Source organism: Rhopalosiphum padi, chromosome 3 (genome assembly GCF_020882245.1).
Source record: "Rhopalosiphum padi isolate XX-2018 chromosome 3, ASM2088224v1, whole genome shotgun sequence".
Lineage (NCBI taxonomy): Eukaryota > Metazoa > Arthropoda > Insecta > Hemiptera > Aphididae > Rhopalosiphum > Rhopalosiphum padi.
In genome coordinates, this window is record NC_083599.1 from 11,777,136 (window position 1) to 11,801,687 (window position 24,552).

At 29.4% G+C, this 24,552-nt stretch overlaps 1 protein-coding gene across 7 annotated transcripts in view; it reads right to left on the reverse strand.

Annotated features, from left to right (window-relative positions):
* Positions 1-213: 213 nt before the first annotated feature.
* The window catches only part of LOC132926870 (uncharacterized), a 54,049-nt gene continuing 29,710 nt past the window's right edge, over positions 214-24,552 (reverse strand). For 5 of the 7 annotated variants that reach the window (XM_060991289.1, XM_060991288.1, XM_060991286.1 and 2 more), the window contains 2 exons: positions 7,225-8,248; positions 214-631 (listed from right to left, as the gene is read on the reverse strand). In XM_060991289.1, the coding sequence (XP_060847272.1) occupies positions 482-631; positions 7,225-8,229 (1,155 nt within the window). In that variant the 5' untranslated portion in view covers positions 8,230-8,248 and the 3' untranslated portion in view covers positions 214-481. Of the gene's footprint in view, positions 632-7,224; positions 8,249-12,030; positions 12,213-21,690; positions 21,849-24,552 lie in introns of those variants that run through there. The other 2 variants (XM_060991287.1, XM_060991290.1) reach the window with 2 other exon arrangements.

The following is a 24,552-nucleotide window of genomic DNA, read 5'->3' on the forward strand; positions in this document are numbered from 1 at the left end:
GTTACGCCATTGATTCTATAATGCTTTATACAAATATATTTATGGTATACATATATATTATACAGCGAAAAGGAGTTCAGGATAAGACGAAGATGAATCGATAAATAAATAAAAATGTTAATAGTATACTATACTATTAAACATTTACTTACTTGTAAACATGAGTGATAATATGACGTTTCATTTCACGTCACTTAAAAAAAAAAAAAAGAATAATATTAATACTATATTATATATTTATATTGTTTAAACATTTTACTGCACACATATTATCATTTATAGTAGATACATTTTATACCTATATATATATAAATATATTATATGCGCATAAAATATCGGATGATATATTTCTAAAACTGTATATAATAGGCAGATACACCTACTTATATATAATGTATATTGTAGTAATAAAATATATTTATATATATATATATATATTATGTTTGTATAATATTGTTGGACGTCTTCTGCTGCAGACGGTTCATCGGAAAACAGAGATGAAGTCGAACCACCTCAACAACAATAAAAAAAATATGACAACTATGAGCAATGACACTAGATACAGGATTTGAGTGGACACAGGATTTTCGACGTTGATGACCACTGGTTTGCAGTACGACTGGAGCCCCATCTGAAACGAATTCAAGACCATGACTCGTTATCACGTTATTATTTGTGTATTATAAAAGCACACACTTATTGTACTCAATGCATGATGTGATTGTGAAAAATAGTTAACGTGGGAGGAGGGGGGCATAGCAAAATACATCGGTAAAATATAAGTATATTATAATATACTTTGTTTATTACATCTTGGTCATAAGTCATTCCTATAGTTTAATTCTTGACCTTGACTATAAACGTATACCTATTTGAATTATACTTTAGGTTCGCACTTAAAGTATATTTTGTTTACATTTATAGAACTTTAAAAATAATAATTAAACTATGGTGGCCATTCAATTATTTAAAAAATGTTTCTACTTATATATTTTTCACAACTAAATTTAAACTATTTGAAAATATTTAAAAACGCAGTTTCTCAGTGAGGGATATTATTAAAAAAAAAAAATGTTGATTATACTATCGGAAACGTTATTTTTCATGTGTGCACAGGACGTAGGTGCATAAATCTTGATTGTTCCAATGTATTCCATTTCCGTCATTAAGTCGTTCGGAAAAACATCGACAGTACCGAACGTAGATATAATGTTGTGAATAACCTGGCGTGCTTAGTTGTGGGCAGTAGTAGTAAAGGGTCCATTTTTTTAAATTCAAATTGTCAATTTTTTAGATATAATTTTATATGGTATCTGATGAATGTCGATCGACAGTGATTATATTATTTTGAGTTTTGACGTTTTGTTATAATCGTATGTCATATAAATATTTTGATATGCTATCGCTTATGAGTTTATGGCCATGGACGGATATGTGTAGATGATGTGATATAAAAAGGCCACAGTTACAGACACAGGCATACAGTTTGTGGTTAAAAGTTATATGAGTTTATGACTAACAGCTTATCGGCAGATAATTAATAATGAATATTGAATTGAAATAGAAATAAAAATATACGAGGACGGGTCTACCCACGATATTCGTCTCCATCTTACAAGCACGTAACATTACATTATTGCAAGTATATGTTCAGCAGTTCATGTTTAGTTTCGTTAGTATTAATACAGAAGTAATCTGTGTTAGTGTTACATCAGTCTTTTTAATTTTTTTTTAAACATTTTAATTTTAAAGCAAATATGAACATATTGTTACTTTAATATTTTTTAATAAGTTGATTTACTCTAACATTAATACTAATGAATGTATTCACCAATTAATGCTGAACGTAAATTTATTATGTCAAGCTTAAGAGGACGCCAAACTTGCATTTTGTTGTCACCGTCTTTTGAGTATCTACGTAACATATTATAGCAAATTTGCGATCAGCATGCTTACGTTTAGTTTCATTAGCTTTAATATTAGTGAATTAACCTACTATAAAACTTAATGGTAAGATCTTTATTTTTGTCACCTATATGGCTATATATGAAATGATTTTCATATATTATAATAAACATTTTGTGTTTCGATGGTCATCATCATGACCATATAGACGTGCGCAGCCTCCGGGTTCACGGGCAGTAAGAGATTAATTCGGCCCATTCTTAAAATTCACCATTAAAACCGGCCAATAGTTTTACTTTTTTTACTATTGGGTATCAAAATTAAAATTGTATTGGTATTATTTGGTTTTTTGGATAAAAAAGTTGTACAGTAAGATACTAAGCCACTAAAGGTGTACTTTTCCACAAGTCAATAGTTAATATTTATTATATATAATATTAAAAAAAAATCATTTGTAGAAATATAATTTTACCGAGGTCCATTATTTAATATTTGCCGGTCCCAGTAGCCACGAAGAAAGTCCAGAGGCAGCAGGAAGCATATGCTGCCTCTAGCTGTTGCCCCCCGTGCGCACGTCTATGATCATGACTATTATTAGAGTTATTACTTCCTTTTTTTGTACAGTCGAATAGGGTGCCCACCCGTGCTTAATACTTTAGGGAGACATTAATATTATAATTATGTCGACAATATTCTGAAGGTTTTTGAGTGTTTGAAAATTGCCATTAAAGAATTGCGGTTTTTTCCTATAAAAATAGTAATAATATAAACTGCCTTTAAAAATAAATCCTAGTTTTGGTATTATAACTACCTACCCATTGGATAGATAATATAAATTATGTACATTATAAGCTATACAGTGAAACCTCTAAATACCGGATACTTTGTTGTTGAAATATTTTCCGGTATTCAGAGAGGTTTCGTTGTAAAAGTATCGATATAAATTTAATCAATTAATAAATAATAATTCGAACTTTTAAAATGAAAAGAATATATGTATAATTATAGGTAGGTAATATAGCTTATAATTGTCGGTTTTCTTAAGTCTAAACTTTTAACGTATTTATTATACGATAAGTAGGATAAGTATTGAAGATATAGCTTTAACAGAAATATGCTATTTTAGATAGGTTGACGATTAAATTATTTTCAAATGATATTAATATGTATAATGAAAATTTATCAAAAATTCCAAAAAAAAAAATAATATATATCATTTGAAAATAAGCATAAGTGAAACAATTTATTTTGATACATCTATAAATTATTCTAACATATTAATATTAACAAGTCTGATATAGGTATGCAAAATATAATAGTTTTAGTTTTAGGTGCAGCTAGGCTTATACGACCTATGAATCACGGTTGGAAAACGTATCGGGCGACAGGTGTACCAAGTTGCAATTTTGTATGTAGGTACCTAAAAAATAACTCTAAAAGCAAGACTACAACAGACAATATAATATTATGTGTATGTAACAAAATATTTATTATAATTAATAGATACGATTAACAGTTGCAGCGAGTACCTGTGTAGCGAAATACAATAAACATCATAATCATCGGCAATAATAATTAATAATGGTAATAAAGAATAGTAATAATAATAAAGAGATCAGTATCATTATTCAGTGGTTTTAGAGGTAGTTAGTGTACCTATATAATCTATACATAGTTAGTACATACCTATTACCTATACATATATGGCACGGGTGGTACACTCATGTACTGTGCAGTCGATTAATTTTCTCCCGGAAGTAGGTACAAGCGCTTATGAATATAATAATATTATAAATTGTATACTTGTACGGGTACTTAAATTATAATTATTGTTTTTGTACAAGTGCGAATTAATATGTTATTAATATCTATGTGCCTATATATAGTATAGAGTTATTGCGAATTGGGCATGATGATGTTACAGAGCAAGTTGAAAATATATTGTAACAATTATTTAGGTATTAATATTCGGATTGAAAAAAGTTTTAACAACCATGTGTAATGTCGCACTTTATACAAAATGTGTACGCAGCTAATACCCACAGGATATAATGCTATTTTAATAGTTATGTACGGCTTATAAGTGAGGACTTCCGACTGTTATATTTATATACTTAGGACTTAAGTATATTATATATAACTCAGTTATAATGCATCCAATGTTCGAACGTCAAAGATTTTTCATTCGAGTATTTTATAAAAGTATTAGGTACTTATTATAGTTATTACGGTTGTAATGACAATATAGATGGTATGATTAATGGATATAATGTAGTTGATACTGTAATGAGTTCGATCAGGGCCACACATGGGATTATAAGATAACATGATGAGACTCATTCGTGAAAAGCAATAATCCCATGGTGGTTTTTGCGATTTTCGTGCAAATCTAGTAAGAAATCCGCTCATGGTAGCCGTCATGATAAACGAACCTATACTGCGTGCAGATTGCAGATACATCGGGAATGTATTTGTACCTATATGGCTTATGGCTATTGATTAATTAATTACTGATTGTCATAAACCTACAGGTGGTTTTTGCGACCATATGTGGATCGAAAATAAATAATGACTTTAAATATTGCATTATATAGACGATTGAACGAATGGTCACACGAGTTCCGATGGATACTTAATGCGAGAAAGAGTGAGACTCGAAGACTGACGTGCACGTGTACAACATGCAATACTAAAATATAAGTTAAGTATACTGTCGTCCACTCTCCAAATTGTACGCAGAAGAAATGAATACAATATACAGAATGTCATACAATCTTTACGAAGCTTTGGATCTCTTTTAGGTCTTAGGTGACGAATAAAAAATGTTTGCATGAAAAGAATTGAAATGAATAGTTAATATAATGTCAAACTTAATGGTAACTGCCAGACTAATGATCGAGTATATAAAATGATAAAAGATAAAACCAAAAAAAACCGATTGTGTTGTTGTACAATTATATGATGGGCCGATGGGGGGTCTGACTCAAAACCGTCTTTTGGCTTTTAATTCTTCTGCAGTGGTCAATGACGTAAATAGTGCGGTAAATTATAATTGGTTTGTGTACTTTATTTGAGTATAGGTTATATGGAGTAAATGAATTATGACCAATGACCAAAATATATATTTCTTACAACATTTAAAGCATGTATAATATTTAATGATTAGGTACCTTATAGTTGATAGTTTGATATCTATATAATTGTATTTTTAAAAATATACTTCATCTTAGAAAGTTAGAAAGTTTTTATTTAGATTTCGATAAATTGAATAAATAGTAAGATATTATAACTTACAATTTCGTTTAAAATATTATACTTTTCAACAGGGTGATTTGTTGTTCTCATAATTAATATGAATATTAAATGTATGTATAGGTACTGATTGAAAGTATTTTGTTATATTATCTTGTTCAAATCTTTTAAATCCAACTATTTTTATTGCAGATATATATTGACATAGTATGTAATATTATTATATTTTTTTATGGAATTTCTGTTGTAATATATTTTTCAAAAAGTGTTTACGATTAAAAACAAATTCATGTTATAAAATATAATATAGCTAATTAATAGTTATTAATTATATTAGTTTACAACAATATACACAATTTATAATACTTTTAGTGGATAACTAAACCAATTATTGATATTTTTGTAAATTAGGAATATGTGAAACGAGAAAAGGACTACACTTTTTTTATTTGTTACTTATTATTGATATAATAAATATAATACATTAAAAAAAAAAAACAATGAACTTTTAATAATTTTTCCAGGAGCTTAGTAACGATTTGATGCAAAACGTTTGTACTTATAAAAATATGTGCTGTTTGAATCTTATTATCTTTATAATCTTATTTTTTTAAACTTATACTCTTTAGCATAATTCAATGATGAATCGATGATTGTATGATGAGGTTTATGGAAAACAATTTGCATAGAATTACGTAAAATATTTATTTTTTGTTATACTGCAAAAGTAATATCCTTTAAATCCATGTTATGTAAATTGCAGAAAACAAAAATAGTCTGTATATTTTTAATGGGTTAGCCACGATATAAGTATCTGGTACCTACGTGCTATTTTTTGAAAACATGTGTAATAATGACAATAGTGCAATACCTACATACATATTGCGTTGCAGGTACAACAACATTGTACACGTATATGAATTTTTTAGAGAGTATAATAACGTTTATATTTCAACTCGAGCTAGTCCATACACATCTTGCCATTTTGAAAAAATTAACCACGAACATCATAAGTCATAACTATTGAAATTCCGTTTCAACATATATAGGCAATGGTTCAAACAACAAGAAAAATCTTAAATATTGGCCCATTTTAAAACGATACGCTTAGCGAGTAATTGTATGCCGAACTGCTAAATATTAACTATCTGCAGTGCAATATACCTACGAAGGTTAGGCCACCGGCGGCGTTGATCTCAATGAGTATACGTACAATAATGTCTCGAAAACAAATCGCCGGTGACATATTTTTTGTTATTCACGGTTTGTGGAAAACACTATATTTATTATTTATTGTATTCTATACGTATACAGTCTACCTAGCTACTCCAAACAGCGAAACGGGACGTCGGTGTCGAAAATAAAACTTCTGCATGACGTGTGTAATAATAATAAATTAATAATATATTAATATATCTTTTTAAATATCATCGATCATCACCGTTGATGCACCCAGATTCAAGTATTTTTAAATTGTAATATGTTATACATACTCGTAACTAAGTCAAACCTAATTTTATAAAAATTGAAATATCGTAATAAAGCTAACGCATAAGCATAAACGCAGATAATGTTTTTAACTCTAAGTCTGATGATACACCAATTCGTTCTCATACCAAAAGCTACTGGCACAAAAACGTGTCATGTTGCAGATATAGATCAGAGAGAGAAAACAAATAGTGTGCTGAAATCTAGCACTTATCTAACTATTTAAAATTGTAGGTACTTTCTATCTTCTATGGTACACATTTTTAAAGTGTATATATCATATGTAATTATATGTAGTAAATATAGAGAATAGATCAAGTTATAATAAACTATAGGTTTAATGCGATATTTAAAATTATATTATGGCTAATAATAACATGTTAGATGTACGCTAATATTATTATGAAAATTATTCAAGTTCCTGAAATAGGACCGACCCGGGAATTCGCAGGGAAAACTGCAATAATTATATCTTTGAGAAATCGTGGAATCATTCCCAGAGGGTTGCATCACTATAACTACTATTAGACGCGGCTCTGGTACTCGATGAACTTTTACGGACACGTATATTTTACTAACCCATCCGCCGTTGTAGTGTATCCAAGCGGCCAGATCGTCCTCGATCACTTCGCCGACGGCTTCGATCAGGTCGGGCAGTTGATCGGCACGGCCGCGGCGCGCGCAGTCGACCGCCAGCCCGGCGGCCACGCACATGAGCGACACGACTTTGGCCCACGTGACCTGGGCGCCGGCCCGGAACAGTTCCCGGGACACGGACACCAGGACGACCGAAGCGGTGGCCACGTTTCTCCTGTACGAGGGCCGGTGGTGCCGCTGGAACAGGCGCTGAGGCGACACGGCCGAGTCGGCGGTCGGCGCGGTCGCCGACGGGTTGCCCGCAGCGCCGGCCGTGGACGCGGCTGTAGCGGCCGCGGTCTCGGCGGCTACCGCTCCGGCCGCGTACAGTTTCGGGTCGAGCCGCTCCAACTGGAGTCCGACCCGGAGCACGGCGGGGAACACGTCGCGGCGCACGCCGTCGTTGTGGTCGGCCCCCCCGGCCGCCGCCATCGCCTGTAGCGGCGGTATGAAGTAGCCGCCGCCACTTCCGCCGGCGGCGCCGCCACTGCCGTCCACCGAAGCCGCCGGGCTGGCGGCCGCGCTGGCCGTGCGCAACGCTCCGGCGCACTTTTTCGTGTACGCGCCGGCCCGCTTCAGCTTCCACCGGATGTACTGCACGCACAGCGCCTTGCCGTGTCGCGCGATCTGTTCCGTCGGCACGGCCGTCCGCCAGCCGATGGTGTGCGACAGTTTCCGGGACACGACGTCGCTGACGTTGCTGAACCGCCGGCGGGCCGTGGCCACGGTGAGCGACGGCCCGCCGCCGAAGTCGACGCCGCCCAGTTCGGATTGCAGGCTGTGCGACTGCAACACCGCCGGGAAGCTGAACTTGCGCCTGGGCACGGTGGACGTCGTCGTCCTGCCGACGCCGTTGTGGCTGCTGCTGTTGTTGTTGTTGTTTGTGGTGTTGTTGTTGTTGAAGTTGGCAGCCGCGCATGAAGACATGACGAGACCACCTTCGGACATACGCCGCGCTTCATTACACCTGTGTGCGACACGTAAAAACAATTTATTTAATTTTATTATTATATCATTATAATAATAACGCGTATTATATTTGCAACTCTTTTTTTTTTTATAAAAAGGTTAATCTCCGTCGAACGTGTAAGTAGATTAAAATGTTAACCATTTAGTTATAAATTAACATGAACATTTTTTTTCTCGATATTGTCGAGAAAAATACATTTTTGAAAACTAGTTTTGTATGTATTGCGTGAAATAATTGAACGTCTCGATTGTATAATAAAAATTAAATGCTCTAATTTTAATATATTATATTATCATGTTATGTAGTTACCTCCATTTTTTTTTTAATTTTAAATGGATACTCTAAACTACAACTCTATTAAGCGTTTTATGAAAACAAATTTGCTGCCAGGAGCAGTCGTTACTTTTATTATTATAGCCCAATCTAAACTGCATAACGCCACTAAAAGCTATCCACATGCACACATTTCATAACTATAATATAACAGTTGCAAACCCAACATATATAATAAATTGGTGTCAACCGCATTACGTATAATATGCCGTTAATGGCCGATCAACAAATAAATTCGATCGATATAATTTCGTCGTTTATTAGTTATATGGACTTGACGCGAATGACTCGGTTATACTACCTACATATATATTGTGTTATTTTGTGCAGACACTATATAGAATATACGCTTGCCGTTTGTACTAATAAAAACGAATAAACTCAATTATTTCGATTGTGTGTAACGACGACACCATCAGCGGCGGGTCTGAAAAATAAATATTATATTTTTTTTCCCCATCTATTATTGTCTACATAATATTCACTAATGGCTAATGCGTTGAACGTTTTTATAACAGAAATCGGTAATATTGATTTTGGATTTACTTTGTTGAAAAATATAAATATTTTGAACCATCTCTGATGGTAAATATATAATAATGTATTTCTGTAAACATAATATTATACTATGCTTTTATAGATTCAATTCCGAGTTTCTAAATGTTTTGTCGCTTTGAACCAAAATAATAAAAACATTATTTTTTATGCCATTCACGTTCAGTTGAAAATGTTTGGTTTAATGTCATGCTCTCATGCTAATAGCAATTATTAAATCACTGTACAACGCGTGTAACATGCACCAAGACGACGATACGCTCCAAATTTATGTAAGTATTTAGCTCATATAATTTATAATTTTTTCGAATAATATTGAAGTTCCGGCAATACAGTTTATAGGTGCATAGTTTATTTTCAGTTCTTTGTTACGTCTTTTATAATAATATAATATATTATACGCATGTCGATATCATGTATTTTAAGATATTATAAAATACAATTATAACGTCTTTATATAAGTCAAGGAATAATAATAACGAATTGTAAACGATACGGTTGAGACGTAAACTATTTGGAAAACATTATTTTTTTTAAATTTATAACATTTTATTAACGACATATTATTACGATTAGAATAAAAACATATTTTTTTATGCTCGGACATATCCGTAGCCGAAAATGTCACATGTGTGTATCTACTATTATATTATGTAGAATATTATCCACCGTGAGTCTGCGACTGACAACCGTTAGTATAATGCGGTTAAAAATTTCATTATTTTACGTAATCTATATAATATAGTTTTGTGTCGTAGTTGAATTTCGTTGTGTTCTTGCATGATTAGTGCAAACATTTTAATTTACCTTATTAACATTTATTACGGTTGGTAGTTTGCTCTGTGCGACTACGCCTAATAGTATTTAAATACTTTTTTTGTATTTTAAATACTTTTCAAATACTTTCGACCTGTGTATTTTTAAATACTTATTAATACTTTTTTTTGTATTTTTATTCGAGAATACTAAATACTTTTATTGTTCAACTCGAAATTCCAATTACCAATTTTTCGTAATATATTAATTTAGATTTTGTTTCTAAAATATTATTCTATAATAATAATAGTTGTGACTTATGAGAATTTATAAATAAAGTTTCCCCAAAACACAAGCAGATAACAGAATGACTGAAATCCCCATCTGCTCCTCATTACCATGGCATACGGGACACGGTCCACCACTGGTTATATTGGTTTTGATCTTGAATCTATTATTAGTTTTAATTTCAAGTTGTAATAACAATAATATAATATTGTAATATAAGTATAAATATAAGATTGGTATTAATGCTATTACTTATTATATTATTATAAGAGCTGATAATAAACTATTATAGGCTTTTCTCATCGATCGTAATATTTAATTTACAAATACTATTTTCTAATAATGACATTTTGTATGCAACTTGCAAGCAGACAATAGCTAGCTAGCGTTCTACGTTAATTTTTGTTATTAAGTAATAGTATTATTTAACATATTATAGTGTTAATTATATATTATATATTAATTATTAATAAAAATAATATTATAATATGCAATTTATTGAACTAAAAAAAAAGTATTTGTTAAGTATTTTGAGTACTTTTAAAAAGTATTTGTATTTATACTCAAATACTTTTATAATGAATTTTTTGAATACGTATTTTAAATACAAATGACACCAAGTATTTAAATATGTATTCTGAATACATCTGAAAAGTATTCTTAACAAGACTATTAGTAGGTAATGTAGAATTAAAATATTATTATTATTAATAAGACGTTAACAAATAACAATATTTCCCGTGATAGGCACAGATCATACGAAAATATGAACATTTGAACTATTTTATAATATTTTCATAGTTCAAACTACGTGCCGTAGACAGTTCAACTCTATGGACGAATACCAACGCCCGTCGGTTGTAAGATGACCAATCGTTATTGACAGGAAAAATATGCAAACTTAAAGTATTAAAACTATTAAAAAATAATAATAAATATTTTAGTCGAATGATTATAGATTTTTCTTATAAAAGTATATGAGCTATGATACATAAACAAAGCAATAAAAGTCTAGTTGTAATAATCGATAAAAAAAAAAAAAAAATCTACAGTAAAAATGCAAAATCCTAATGAAACATAAAAGCAATTATTTTAACATTTCAATTTAAATTATGGCATTATGGTTTATATGATGTATCCACCTAATTAAAAGCACACCTATTGTGAATAATAAAATTTGTTTAAGATAGCAAAATCTGAATCATTGAATTATATTATTATACATACAACTATTAATAAACATATTTATGGATTTGTATTCATACTTTATAATTTTTAATAAATGAACTAAATCAAGACTATAACATATTAACTGTTGAACAATTTTATGTTCAATTTTACTTCTTCGAGTAGCGAATAAAACATTAATTAATTCGTATGTTGCAATTTTCGTGTTCTGCAATAACGATAAATAGATGTCTGCAATAAAGACATCCTGCATAAAGTAATAAAATGTCCATGATGATGAAAAATATCTTTCCATTTCGTGAAAAAAACAAAAATTATCATTCATATTGTTTAAAACTGTAAAATATATATTATTCACGATATGGATACTTTTCATGAAGTGGACATCCAGCAAAATTCACGAATGATTTCATTTATTTCAGCGGGCGCACCATTTATAAATGTTCTAGCTGTATATTACCTGATTTCGACCAGGAAAAAATGGTGTATGAAAGTTCACGGGCATTACGATGTAAGTTTATTACTTCATTTTATGAAAAAAATTCGACCTAGGTGGACAATTAGCCTATAGATTTGATATTATCAAGTATCTGCAGTGGCGTGGCGCGGAGTCGTCACTCGTCAGTGGTGTAAGCGCAATTACTAAAAAATATACTTACGTCTTTCGCACAACGTATGAATCTATATGCAGAAGCTAAATGTAATATTGTTCTGTTTTGTTTATCACACTCACTAATGGTAAAATTAACATCTTTATCGTGATCATCACTCATTATAAAAGAATTAGAAACATAAATATTATACACAATTATCTAAATAATTGATTGTAATCACTAAATAAAGAACAATATGGACCATTGACTAATAATAGTTCGAACTTGCAGGAAGTCAAAGAGTGGCGGACGCCGATGATAGTTCCCGTGTTCTATCAACGCAATGGAGTAGGTAAATATAACGATGCCTGATCATGTAACACATTTGAAAATTGCTTAGAATATATGTTTGTGCCACCACCTCTTATACTTTCCATGTACATACTAATTCAAATACAATTACTTTTATACTACCTGTAAACTGTAATAGTGTCATATACAAAATAGGAAAGGGAATTTGAATCGTTTACACACACGACATATTTTTCATATTTATAGAAAAGAAAATTCATTGTTGATCTAAACGTTCGTGTATTGAAGGTTCGGTGGACATTTTACCGAGTACCTATTATCGGTTTGTTATTTTTCCGACAGCCAAAACACCGAAAACTAAATATTATAAGTATATAAAAATATATAATAGTCAAATACCATCAACAAAATGTAATAATACATAATTTTACATAGTTAGAACTTAATCATGGCTTAAATTAAATTTTAATTTAGTAATTTAAAAATATACCAATAACGTTTTACAGCTAACATTGTAAGCAATGATTACAGTGCAGCTTACGAGTATATGCACGTCACGCCACTGGATACTATGCTTGGTATATTTCGGTATAATACTATAAAAACTTCTCGGGCTAATCGGTTTTGGTGTTCCTCGCGAAAATGAATGATTTTAAACTACAGAACTTGTTATTATTGTTATAATATAGTCCCTTATGGCATGTAGATATTAACAACAGAAAAAAAAAAATATGTTTCTCAGTGCCACTTATTGAATGTACTTCAAGCTAGGTACTCATTAAACTTTTCTAGTGTTTCTAAAACAAATTTTTAAATTTTTGTTAGAATCGGTCAAGTATTTTTATATTGTGTACATATAATACACATATTACCTTTTATATAATAATTTATATTATGTAGGTATGTGTTTGAGTGTCGTGGTGTATTTAATTTATATATAAATATATTATGTACCTTTAACTTATAAAAAGTTATAATAAAGTTTTACCGGATGTGCAATTGATACAAGTTGAGTAATTTTATCAATTTACTTTTACCTAGTAAATATTTTATGAAGTGGTTTTTTATTTTAATGATATGCAATATTTAAACTGTTGCAATAATATTTTATCTAGCAATGACGCAATAAAAATAAAATAAAAAAAATAATAACAATAATTAATGTATTATGATCGTTAAAATATATTTTTGAAGATTTTGTTTATAATTAAATTGTGAGTGAATGTGAGTGTCGAAGATGGGCAGGCACGTTGAAAAACTATAGTTCTAGTTAAACTGTTAGATGAGAAATACATCGATATTTTATAGAGTACCGTTCGTGATTATTATAGCTGATTCTTATAATAACTCAATAATAACTAATAATCAAGAGTTCCGATGAATCTTAAATATATATAACACTTATAATTTGTTCATACATATTTTATAAAAGTGTCGTTTATAATGTTAAGTTGACATTAGTATTATATTATAATGTCCAAATAATATAACCATAAGCTATAGGTGTATCGTATATGCAAATAGTATAAATTAACATTTCATACATAATTGGGTAAAACCGTACTGTTATGCCCTACTTAGCACGACAGTGAATAATAATTGGCTTACTATCGAAAAATATGTAAAGACGCAAAGACATCATAATATCATATGATGTAACTATGCATATTAAGAATTAAGATAGTATTACTATACTGTGTTATCTGCCATCGGTTTTTTTCAAACATTATTTTCAAGCGATAATGCGAGGGGAGATTATAAAGCAAGCGACAAATTAGTGCTTTTAAAGATAGGTAATACCATATAATTAAAACAAGAATAAAGGACGAAGAAAAAATAAACCATTGTCAATAACAAAGTTAAAAATTAAAAATAATCAAACTATACAAATTTCAAATACCATATATATATCAATATTATAGCTATAGGTAATACTTTATTCTGTGGTAATACAATATTAGGTATAGATAAAAAAAAGTCTATGGGAAATCATTTAAAAAATGTTATGTATATTATGCATAGTATATATTTACTAATAATTGATTATTTGTGCATTATTTAAAAATTAATTGCCTATAAAATGTATAAATATTATATAACAATGAAATTAAAAAAAGTCCCTATAGCTACATCTTACATGGGAGCATTTTAATTTAAGAACTAAATCGACCTATCGACTATAGTTACCTATAATATCGGCTTTTTTTTTTTTAAATTGGAAATTGATACTATAAATTATAACCTTATAGCAAGTATTAATTACATTTCGTTTAATTTTAATCATTATTCATATTGATCCGATAACTTTTATTACTTCATGATAAATGAAATTATACATACAAACGTCGTTAATTATTTTATAATGTTAATATAGTAAAAGGTCAAAAATATTTTAAGTTTAGAATATTGGTAAATTGTAATATTTTAAGTAGTTGGCTAACATGGTCCCTAGTCACCTAGACCAACTACTTAACATTTACTCATATAATATTCTCTGCCCATTTTTTGCTCGGGTCACGAAGATATTTTTGTTATGTAACTCAACTACTTAACATATTTTTAATACAGTGCCGAATAAGATGGGACATTATGAAAAAACTATAATAATAATAAAACAATTAAAACTAAATTTATAATTAAATAATATTTAATGATTTATTGAAAAATATTTATGTGAGTGTGATTTTAGATTTAGATGTTGAGATTTTTTTAGCTACATACGATATACCTACATAAAAAACTTAGCAATTTAATTACTGGTGGTTTTATATACAATATTGTTAACTGTAAATTGTAATTAAATGTTTTTGGTATACACGTGTACATATTATTTTTTATTCAAATATACCATAAAAATATTAACCATTTGTGTATAGGTACAGCTGCTATGTAATATATACTATATATTATATACGAGTACGAAAATTGAAAATTAATATTACTATTAACTGTTAAAGTTAATGTATAATGTATTATATCTATGTTTGTTTAATTGGCCACTCAACCTTGAATAATTCGCAAAAATTTACTAATATTTTAAAAATAAATAACAAATTTGTTTTTAAAATTTCAAAATATTATTAAAAAAAAAACTTATAATTGATGTGTAAATTCAATTGAAAAATATTGGCAAATTTTTGAAATTTATTAAACTAAGTCGGGGGGCTATAAGAAATTAGCCGATGATATATACGTCTATAGACTATAGTAGACACTGACGACACTAAACATTTGAATAAAAAAATAATTTACTATAGTTACTACATAATTTTTACGAGTATGCCTGTTTGTTTTTGATGTATTTCTTATCAAATCCTTTTCTCAATTAATAAAAATTATTTGGGTAAAATAAGATTCTGATTTAAGTATCCCGTCGAACGATGTCACTATGTCAGCAATACCTATTGAATTAGATAAACACTTTGCCCACATCTTTTATGGAAATTACTGTCATTTCAAATTTGGGAAATAATTTAATTAACTATAGTCATTATTCAATTAATCAGTAATTTTTATCGGGAACCAATTCATACACTTTATTTTAATCTAGATACTAATCTCATATTTTTCATAGTAGCCTACCAGTTATATAGCGTAATAACAATTTTGTGAGCTGAATTTAGATTAATGTAGAAATATAATGTGTATACGAATAAAAGATATCAAATTTTACTACTTATAGTTACTAAAAATATCAGTTTTAAATAAAATATCAAAACTTACATTTATAATATATGAGTTATGAAATTAGCTATTATAATTTATTTTTGACAGTTCTAAAGTATCTGTAACTAATTAGAGCAAAACGATATTTAACGCACGAGCATAACAATTTTAATTTATTCATTTTTAATAATGCATAGTCGAAAATATAATAGATATTGGTACCTAAATTTTTGGAGTCAAGGTCATAAATTTATTCAAATGTTATGCTTTATTACAATAAACTTTTTAAGGTAAATTAAAAAAAAAATAATAATAAGGTTTCTCTTAGAAATCCATGCAATTATTATTGTTATTTTGAAATTCAATGATATACAATTCACTTTGAACTTTCAAATATACTTCAGAATTGTGTAAGACAAATCATAGTGCAATTATTTGGTTCATACTACATGAAAATTGAAACCGTGTAAAAACCATGTTATAAATGTTAATTAAAAAATTTAAAAACAAATTCTATTTTTTCTTTGTATACAAAAAATTTTCAGAGCATTATTTTAAATAAAGTAATATAATTATTTAAATCGATTAAATTATATATTTTTATTTTTATTTAAACCATGTTAACCGTTAAGATGTTAAAAACTTATGTAAATATAACTAATGTAACTTTTGTAAAAAATTTCAAATTTCTATGAATAATATTTTTTTAATTACAATAAAAAAACTTAAGAAATAAATTCGTTACTTTTCATACAATTCCCATACAAAATATTATTGGTTTTAAATACCCATTTTTGTTGAAAATTGAACTTCACATGTCTAAATTGCTATTTGCTATTAAAAATAAATTTGAACAGTTTTAAATTTCTCAGGTTTTTATCAAGATATATTTATAAAAATGTTTTTAAAAAATATTCGAAAATTAAAAATGTGTTTTTGTTTATTAAGTTCGAGAACATTTTACTTTTTTGACTCCTAAAAGTACCAACTGCATTCAATTCGCTATCAGAAACCACTATCAAAATTTAATATCGAAGCAATTTTTTTTACTATGAAAAGATTAAAAAGTATATCTTCAGACATATAAAATTATTATTATAAAAATAAAACATACATCCATTATTAAATTAATATAGGTACCTACATTTATTGTGCATTCACAATTGGAAATTTTAATGTTAAAAAAAAAATACTCAAATACATATATTGCACACCTCATAAAATTATATCTGATTTTAATTGAGCTTATACGTAAACATATAAATAATATTATACATATAATATAGGTAAACTCGTATAGCAGGGGTGGTCAGCGAGAAGAGATTCGCGAGCCGCCAAATATAATATTAATAAACATAAAAGAGCCAAAATGTAAAAAAAAAATAAATGGTATAATTATGTCGATAATAAAATTAATAAGCTTTTTAAAAACATCACATACACCATACACGACAATGCAATGGTAAAATAATTGTTTTACGGACACCGTAATATAATATACAGTCGTACATTATAAACGTGTACAAAATGGTTATCAAGTTTTAGTTGACTAAGCGTGTTTGAATAGAAAATAAATTAAATCATGTAGAGGCGTGTATAATGTCTACAGCTTCATTTATAGGAAAATCGCGTGATTAATATTATACGTTGATAAATTTCCTCGTAAAAATTCTGCTCCACTCAGTGTCCACAAATGTGAACATTCATTACAACGTATACGTATATAAGTAGGTATTATACCTACCTATACAGAGTACAACGACGCGGAGCTATAATAATAAAGTGTGAAAAAATTGAAACCCGATCTCGTGTAAAAACTCGGTCTGTGCCTTAGGTTTTCTTATGCACCGATAAGTAATGGTTAAATCGTGTGTTATACGCCCGTGTAATAATATTACAACATTTCTATACATTACTATATTATAATACGAATACCTACCGACTGTATTATACCAACTAGAAATTAGAATACACCAATGGCCACCTATAGATGTCCTATATATAGCACCTGCTATCACGGATAATATACTTATATAGCGATATTTATGGACGCCAAATATATACGTATATAGTTATATTTCTGTACATATGTCAACTATATTATAAACGCGCGAGCTTACCCGCAGTAGGTACCCAATCAAGTTCAATCGAGTTCAGGACGATCGAAAAGATGTAGAGGTACAACATAATAATAATATATAAACAATAATTTAAAATCGTCCAAAGCGGTTTGTCAAGATTCTTAAAGTTTAAAAACAGTTTATAATATTATAAATATGTTCGAAATAATTAAAAATCAAGAACTAAAATTGTCTTAATTATGGATATAATACTTCTTTCAATTATCGACCGCACAACGGTATATATTATATTTCATAATAGAGTAAATTGCCTTATTAGTTTAATAATAGGTACGCCAATATAATTTTGTGAGTGTGTGCACGCGCGTGGTGTGTATATACACACGTTATAATTATTGTAGTAGGTAATATACATTACACGATTTTAGGGCATCTCAATATATTATAGTAGCACCCCCTGCGGGTAACATGGAAAAATAAAATTTTCCAATTATAAAATACAAGCAAAGCGTAATATTCTTGTAATATGTATGAATAAATATATATTATTCATATTTTAGGGGCTTCTATGGAGTTGCATTTTCTAGGAGCGTGTTTGACCGAAAACGAATAGTATGTTCCGTATAATGTGATAATATATATACATACGTTTCAGCTACGGTGGTCTTCGACGCGTGTTATTTTTAAATAATTTTTTCAAACTTTTGGGGAAAGTAACAGAGATATACCTATATATATTATTATTATTATTATTATTATAATTTATCACTAACGCAGTTGGGTACATTATAGCGAATAGCGATGTTTTATTGCGAAGTCGTGTGCGTCGGACATACTTACGATACCTATTACACGCAACAAAATGCGAGTTGTACGAATCGATCATCCGCCGAGTACCTATTATATGTATATAACATATTACAATAACTGCTGATGCGAAAACGGCAAACAAATAAGTACATTATTACACATTACAATATAATATGTAAAATAACGTTTGAACGTGGGCCGAATTATTATAGAGGTACCTATATAATGTGTGTGCGTGTGTAACTTACAGTCTTGTGAATATATGAGTAAATGTATACCTGTCTATTTAAATAGGTACTTTTAAATATTGTCTTGAACGTATTTTTATTTGTAAATCAAATACTTTTATGTAAACAAAATTCAAAAGAATTATTCGTCACATTTCAGATTGTTTTTTTTATAATCATTATTTATAATTAAAATCAAACTATTAAATATTTATTATTTAATTAATATTATTAATTGGGTAGATATACTTATTTCAGAATTAAAATACAACATTTTTTTCTTTTCATTTTCCAGTTTAAAATGAAATAATAGTTAGCATAAAGTATTAATTTATAGTTTTTTTTTTTTTAATTTGCTATTACAGTTTTAATTAGTAATAATTACTAAATACAAAATTAATCTTATTTTTACCTGTTTGTACTATTGACTAAGTAAAACTAAAAAAGTATTTAAAATTTTATTTAAACAATATCTAAATATACGCCAAGTATTTGAAATGTAATTTAAATACTTTTTGAATGGATGTACCTACTAGTACTTGTATCAGAATTTAAATTATTTTTTACAAGACCGGTGTGTCGGAGGCCTGTGGGAAATGACGTATTGCAGTATTTATATGTTTGAACATGCATTGTACCTATGTATATATCTTATCTAACTAAAATACCTAGCCTATAAAAATAAAAATCTAATTCGAAAACCAACTATATATTGCAATAAGCACTCGTGCATATATTTCAATCAATAAAAATGCTACTCGATTAGCAACCGTACAGCGAAAATAAATAATGGTATCAAGAATTTATTCAACACCACTGCGCGCTTGTGTTCAACGATTAATCATGGGCTTAAAACGGAACGGACGAGGGATTCTATCGCTTGATGTTTCGAATCCGTTAGTTTGAGAATTTTCTTAGGAGGTAACATTTAAATTTAAATTTAGAACTGTACTTACCCAGTCACTAAGCTAATAATACTATTCATAGGTGGATCTAGAAATGAAAAAGGGAGGTTGGGTAGACGCAGAAATACAAAATACGTATGTACCTTTATATAGGCTATGTACAAACATATGAATTAAGTACTAGTTGTTTTAAAAATCAATAACTATAGACTATAAACTATAAACTACAAAATACTGGTACCTAAATACTGTGGACTAATAAACTTACTTAACCTATATTGGCTTTATAATAAATTAATATAAAATATTATGTACTATTATAAATGAGAAAAGATATCTTTGAAATTGTATCTATCTTCTGCCTTCTCTCTTTTTATCTTATATTGAAAATTGAAATACTGGAAAAAATAAAAATCAACAACAAAAATGTATAACAGTCGAGAATGAGTATGGAATTTTATCAAATGTAACCATTTTCAATCTTATATCAGTTATACCTAACATAATGTCACCTTCAATGTTTTTATATTATATTTTATAACAACCCTTTTTTTACAGTATACTTTATTTTTTTAAGTAAGTACCCACAAAAAATGTGGGTATCGAACACAGCGTTAGTCTATCTAAATCAATTCATAAAATAGTGGTGGCGGGAAGATGGGTAATTTATACAGAGCTTGGAATTAGTACCGTAAACATAGGTAAACTTGAGCTAGGCCGATTGGGACAGTAAAAACATATTTTATTAACGTTATCTTTATTCAAATATTTTCTCCACAAAATTCTGAACAAAATAAAAGTTCTTTTATTTCAAGTGAGTACCTATGACCTAGGTATAATAGGTACCTACATTAAGTGGCCGCTACACCAGCATTTGTTTTCTCTGTCTATCTCCCACATAATATAGGAACAAAGTTGCTCCGTATTTCCACGATTACAACTCTCTGGTTCAGTTTAGGGCAAAAGCACTTATTATAAATTTTATAAAAAAAGAGTATTTCCTGTGCATTGACCGGATAGATTTTAATTATTTATAATTTTGAATAAATTATTAATGGTTAAAAATAATCGAAATTATTTTAAATTAAAACATGCTCATATTTATAAAAAATGTTGTAATAGAAGAGAGTTGTAATCGTGGAAATAGGAGAATCTTTGTTCCTATATTATGTGGGAGATAGACAGAGAAAACAAATGCTGATGTGTAGCGGCCCCTTAAACGTGAAACGTATTTTTCACATTATAAAAACCTTAATTTTTGCCCCGCAGTAGGCTATACAATAGTGGGAAATTCGATTTTATATAATATAATATTATCACCACCCAAAACGCGTGACGTTCCACTTATAGTGTGTGACTTGGGGCAGTAATGAAAAAAAGTACTAAGGACTTGTGGCGTACCTACGTTTGATTTTAATATTATATTCTTATATAGAACTAATTGAGACCAATGTTTCTCTTGTAACTCAGCATAAGAGATTGCACACGTACTATATAGGAAGCAACTATAATAACATTATACTAGTTTTTTCCATAATTTCTAATTAAATTTTAAAACCGCCCCGAGCTGTCGCGTTTGACCGCACCACCCATGATTTATTAATATAAATAGCAGCAGTTTATATAATATTATAATTTGTGTAGCGATACGCGCGTGTATTATATATATATTATATTATAATATATTATTATATATTATAGTGATGAACATAATATTATACTTACCGGCCGGAAGAACTGTCGGCGATTTTCACCGCCGGCGAACACCGACCGTTGCGTTCAGTCATCGGTAATATCATAACGCGCGCGCGCTCCCGACGATGGTAAATCAACCGACTCGTGCGCCATAATACCCATACGACCGCTCGCCACGTTTTGTGACGACGACGACGACGACGACGACGACTTGACGCCGACGCCGCCGCCGCAGTCCGCACTGCGGTAGTGACTGTGCAGGCGTTGGGGACTGGTATACTTTACGCGGTTCCGACAAAAATATTATTGAGAATATCAACGCGCGATAACTGTAGCTATATCGTGTATACATTATAGGTGATGTATAATAAATTGATGTCTTATAAAGTTGTAACTATAATAATGTGGTCTATGATGACCGCGTACTTCGTGTTCAGAACATCGTCGCAACACACTCCGTCGCACGCGTCCCCATAACTTGACGTGTTGTTTTATTTGACATTTTCATAGATATTTTTAGCACTTGGTTAGAGGTGGTTAGCTAATAGCTAGTATGTTATATGACCTTTCATATTCTATCTAAACATTTTATCAGTAGTATAATTTAAAAGTATTTGACCACTGCAGTTGTTGTAGTCGCACGAGACAATAAGTTAAATATCTTTCAACTCTAATAAGGCGGCTTTCCACTATTATAGGTACACGTGCGTGTGTACATGCAATTATAACGACCTATATAGCCCGTTCGTTGCGATCGGTCTCCAAATAACGTTTCACTTTAGTTTCATACTATACATAGGTAACCGTGGTTAACATAAAATTTAATCATCTCCGTATTACAAACAAAATTGACTTCGGCGCCATTTGGTCGTATCAAAATAAGATATATAAAATTTATATCGCAATATACTCGCGTATTTCATTAAAAAATTAAAGTCTGTATCCCAAACTATATAATTAACATTTATAATAGGTACACTTTGTCAGGATATTTTATGAATACGCCTCGTACATAGTATAGGTATAATACGCTACGATAGGCGTTCAATTGAACCGTAGGTACGTGTTAAGATGATAGTATTTTTATTTTGATTGATGTATTTTTAACAGGCCCGATATACGAAACAAAAGTTTAATCATTAAATATTATTTACCCGCCATAATTTATTATTTTTCTAGTATGAACATTAAACATTAGAGAAAAGACGCCAAGTTGTGCTGATTATAAAGTGGTCTAAATTAGTCATTTTGTCATTCATAAATCATAAGGTTTACTATTTAGATTTTAATAATACATAACCAATAATAGGATATGTTTATGTTGTACTTACATATAAAAATCATCATTATAATGATTATAATTATAATTGTCGGAGCACATTCCAAGAGTTACGATAAATACTAAATTAATTTGGCCTGGTGGTTTAAATGACGTACGATCGCGACAGCGATCTGCAGCAGTATCGACCTATAAGAAATTCGAGACTACGTAGATGATAGACGACGAAGTAATAATAATATTTACCGCGTGAAGACGATCAGAAACGAAGAGATCGAAAACTCGATATAATATTGTATGTATTACGATAATATTTGTGACCGATTTCTTATAAATATGTATACATGTTTATTGCAGCAGAATATTTCTAATTTAATATGATCGGACTATCAGAGTTAAGGTGGTAAAGAACAACTGCCCGAGGTAATTTTTTTTTTACATTTTTGTGCCATGTAACACGTTTGTTGTTTTTTTCAAAATCGTTTTCGATAATTTTATATCTGTATATCTTATATTTCGAGAACACGTCATGTAAAAAAGTAAATAAACGATTTTCTTTAAAAATGATCACCAGTACAAATTGTTTTTATACTTTTATGATTTTGATACTGGAAATAATATGCTTTAGTCATGCGGAATACCAAAATATCACGAATACATTTTTTATAAAAACACGAAAGTGGAAACCACTCGGCTGTACAGTAGGTATCGAGTGGTTCACTATACTCATTGAAATAGATGTGTTAAATTTGATTGCAAAGATATATCATTGTACACGAAAAACTATTCCGAGTGAAAACTCTATATATCACTAAGTATATATTTCATATTATGTTTTTTTTATATTGCTATTAAAATAATTTATGATTCGCGATACAGTAGTTAAATTTAATTTTTATCAAAAACTTTGCATTTAAAAAAAAGGGTTAAACTGTAATCCACATGAATAATATTTTTGAATTATAACAAAGTAATACATATTATTATTCATAGGTAATTTAAAAATATAATTTTGTCCAAATTTGAACTTAAAATGTCTATAAATAGCTCAAAAAGAGTTAATATATTTTGAAATTATTTATTATTGAGGTATTAAATCTAAGAAATTCTAGAAATATTATGAATTCTATGAGAACTTAAATTTGTTATTTATAGATTTCAGACAAGTTTAGATATGACAGCATAAGTAAAAATTAACTATGGAATGGTTTATAAATATTCGGAATATCGAAGAAGTACTTAAATCCAATAAAAATGTGTAATGAGAAAACAATTTATAAAATATGATTTTTACAAAATTACTCTGAACAATTCGATATACAATTATTTCCCTAACATTATTCAATCTAGCACTGGAAAAAAATATTAAGAGATATAAACAAATAACGGAAAATGGAAATAATAGAATTGAAATTTCGGTGATTTCGGTATACGGCATACGCCGATGTATCATACATTATTATATTATTAAATTATCTTACAACTTATAAGTTATAACAAAAGTTTAAACATTTTAGTATGAAGGTTGAAAAGGTGATAATGCAAATAAAATATAATAAAGACAATTTTTAAGATCTAAGATCTTAAGAATTTACAAATTTAATAAATTATAA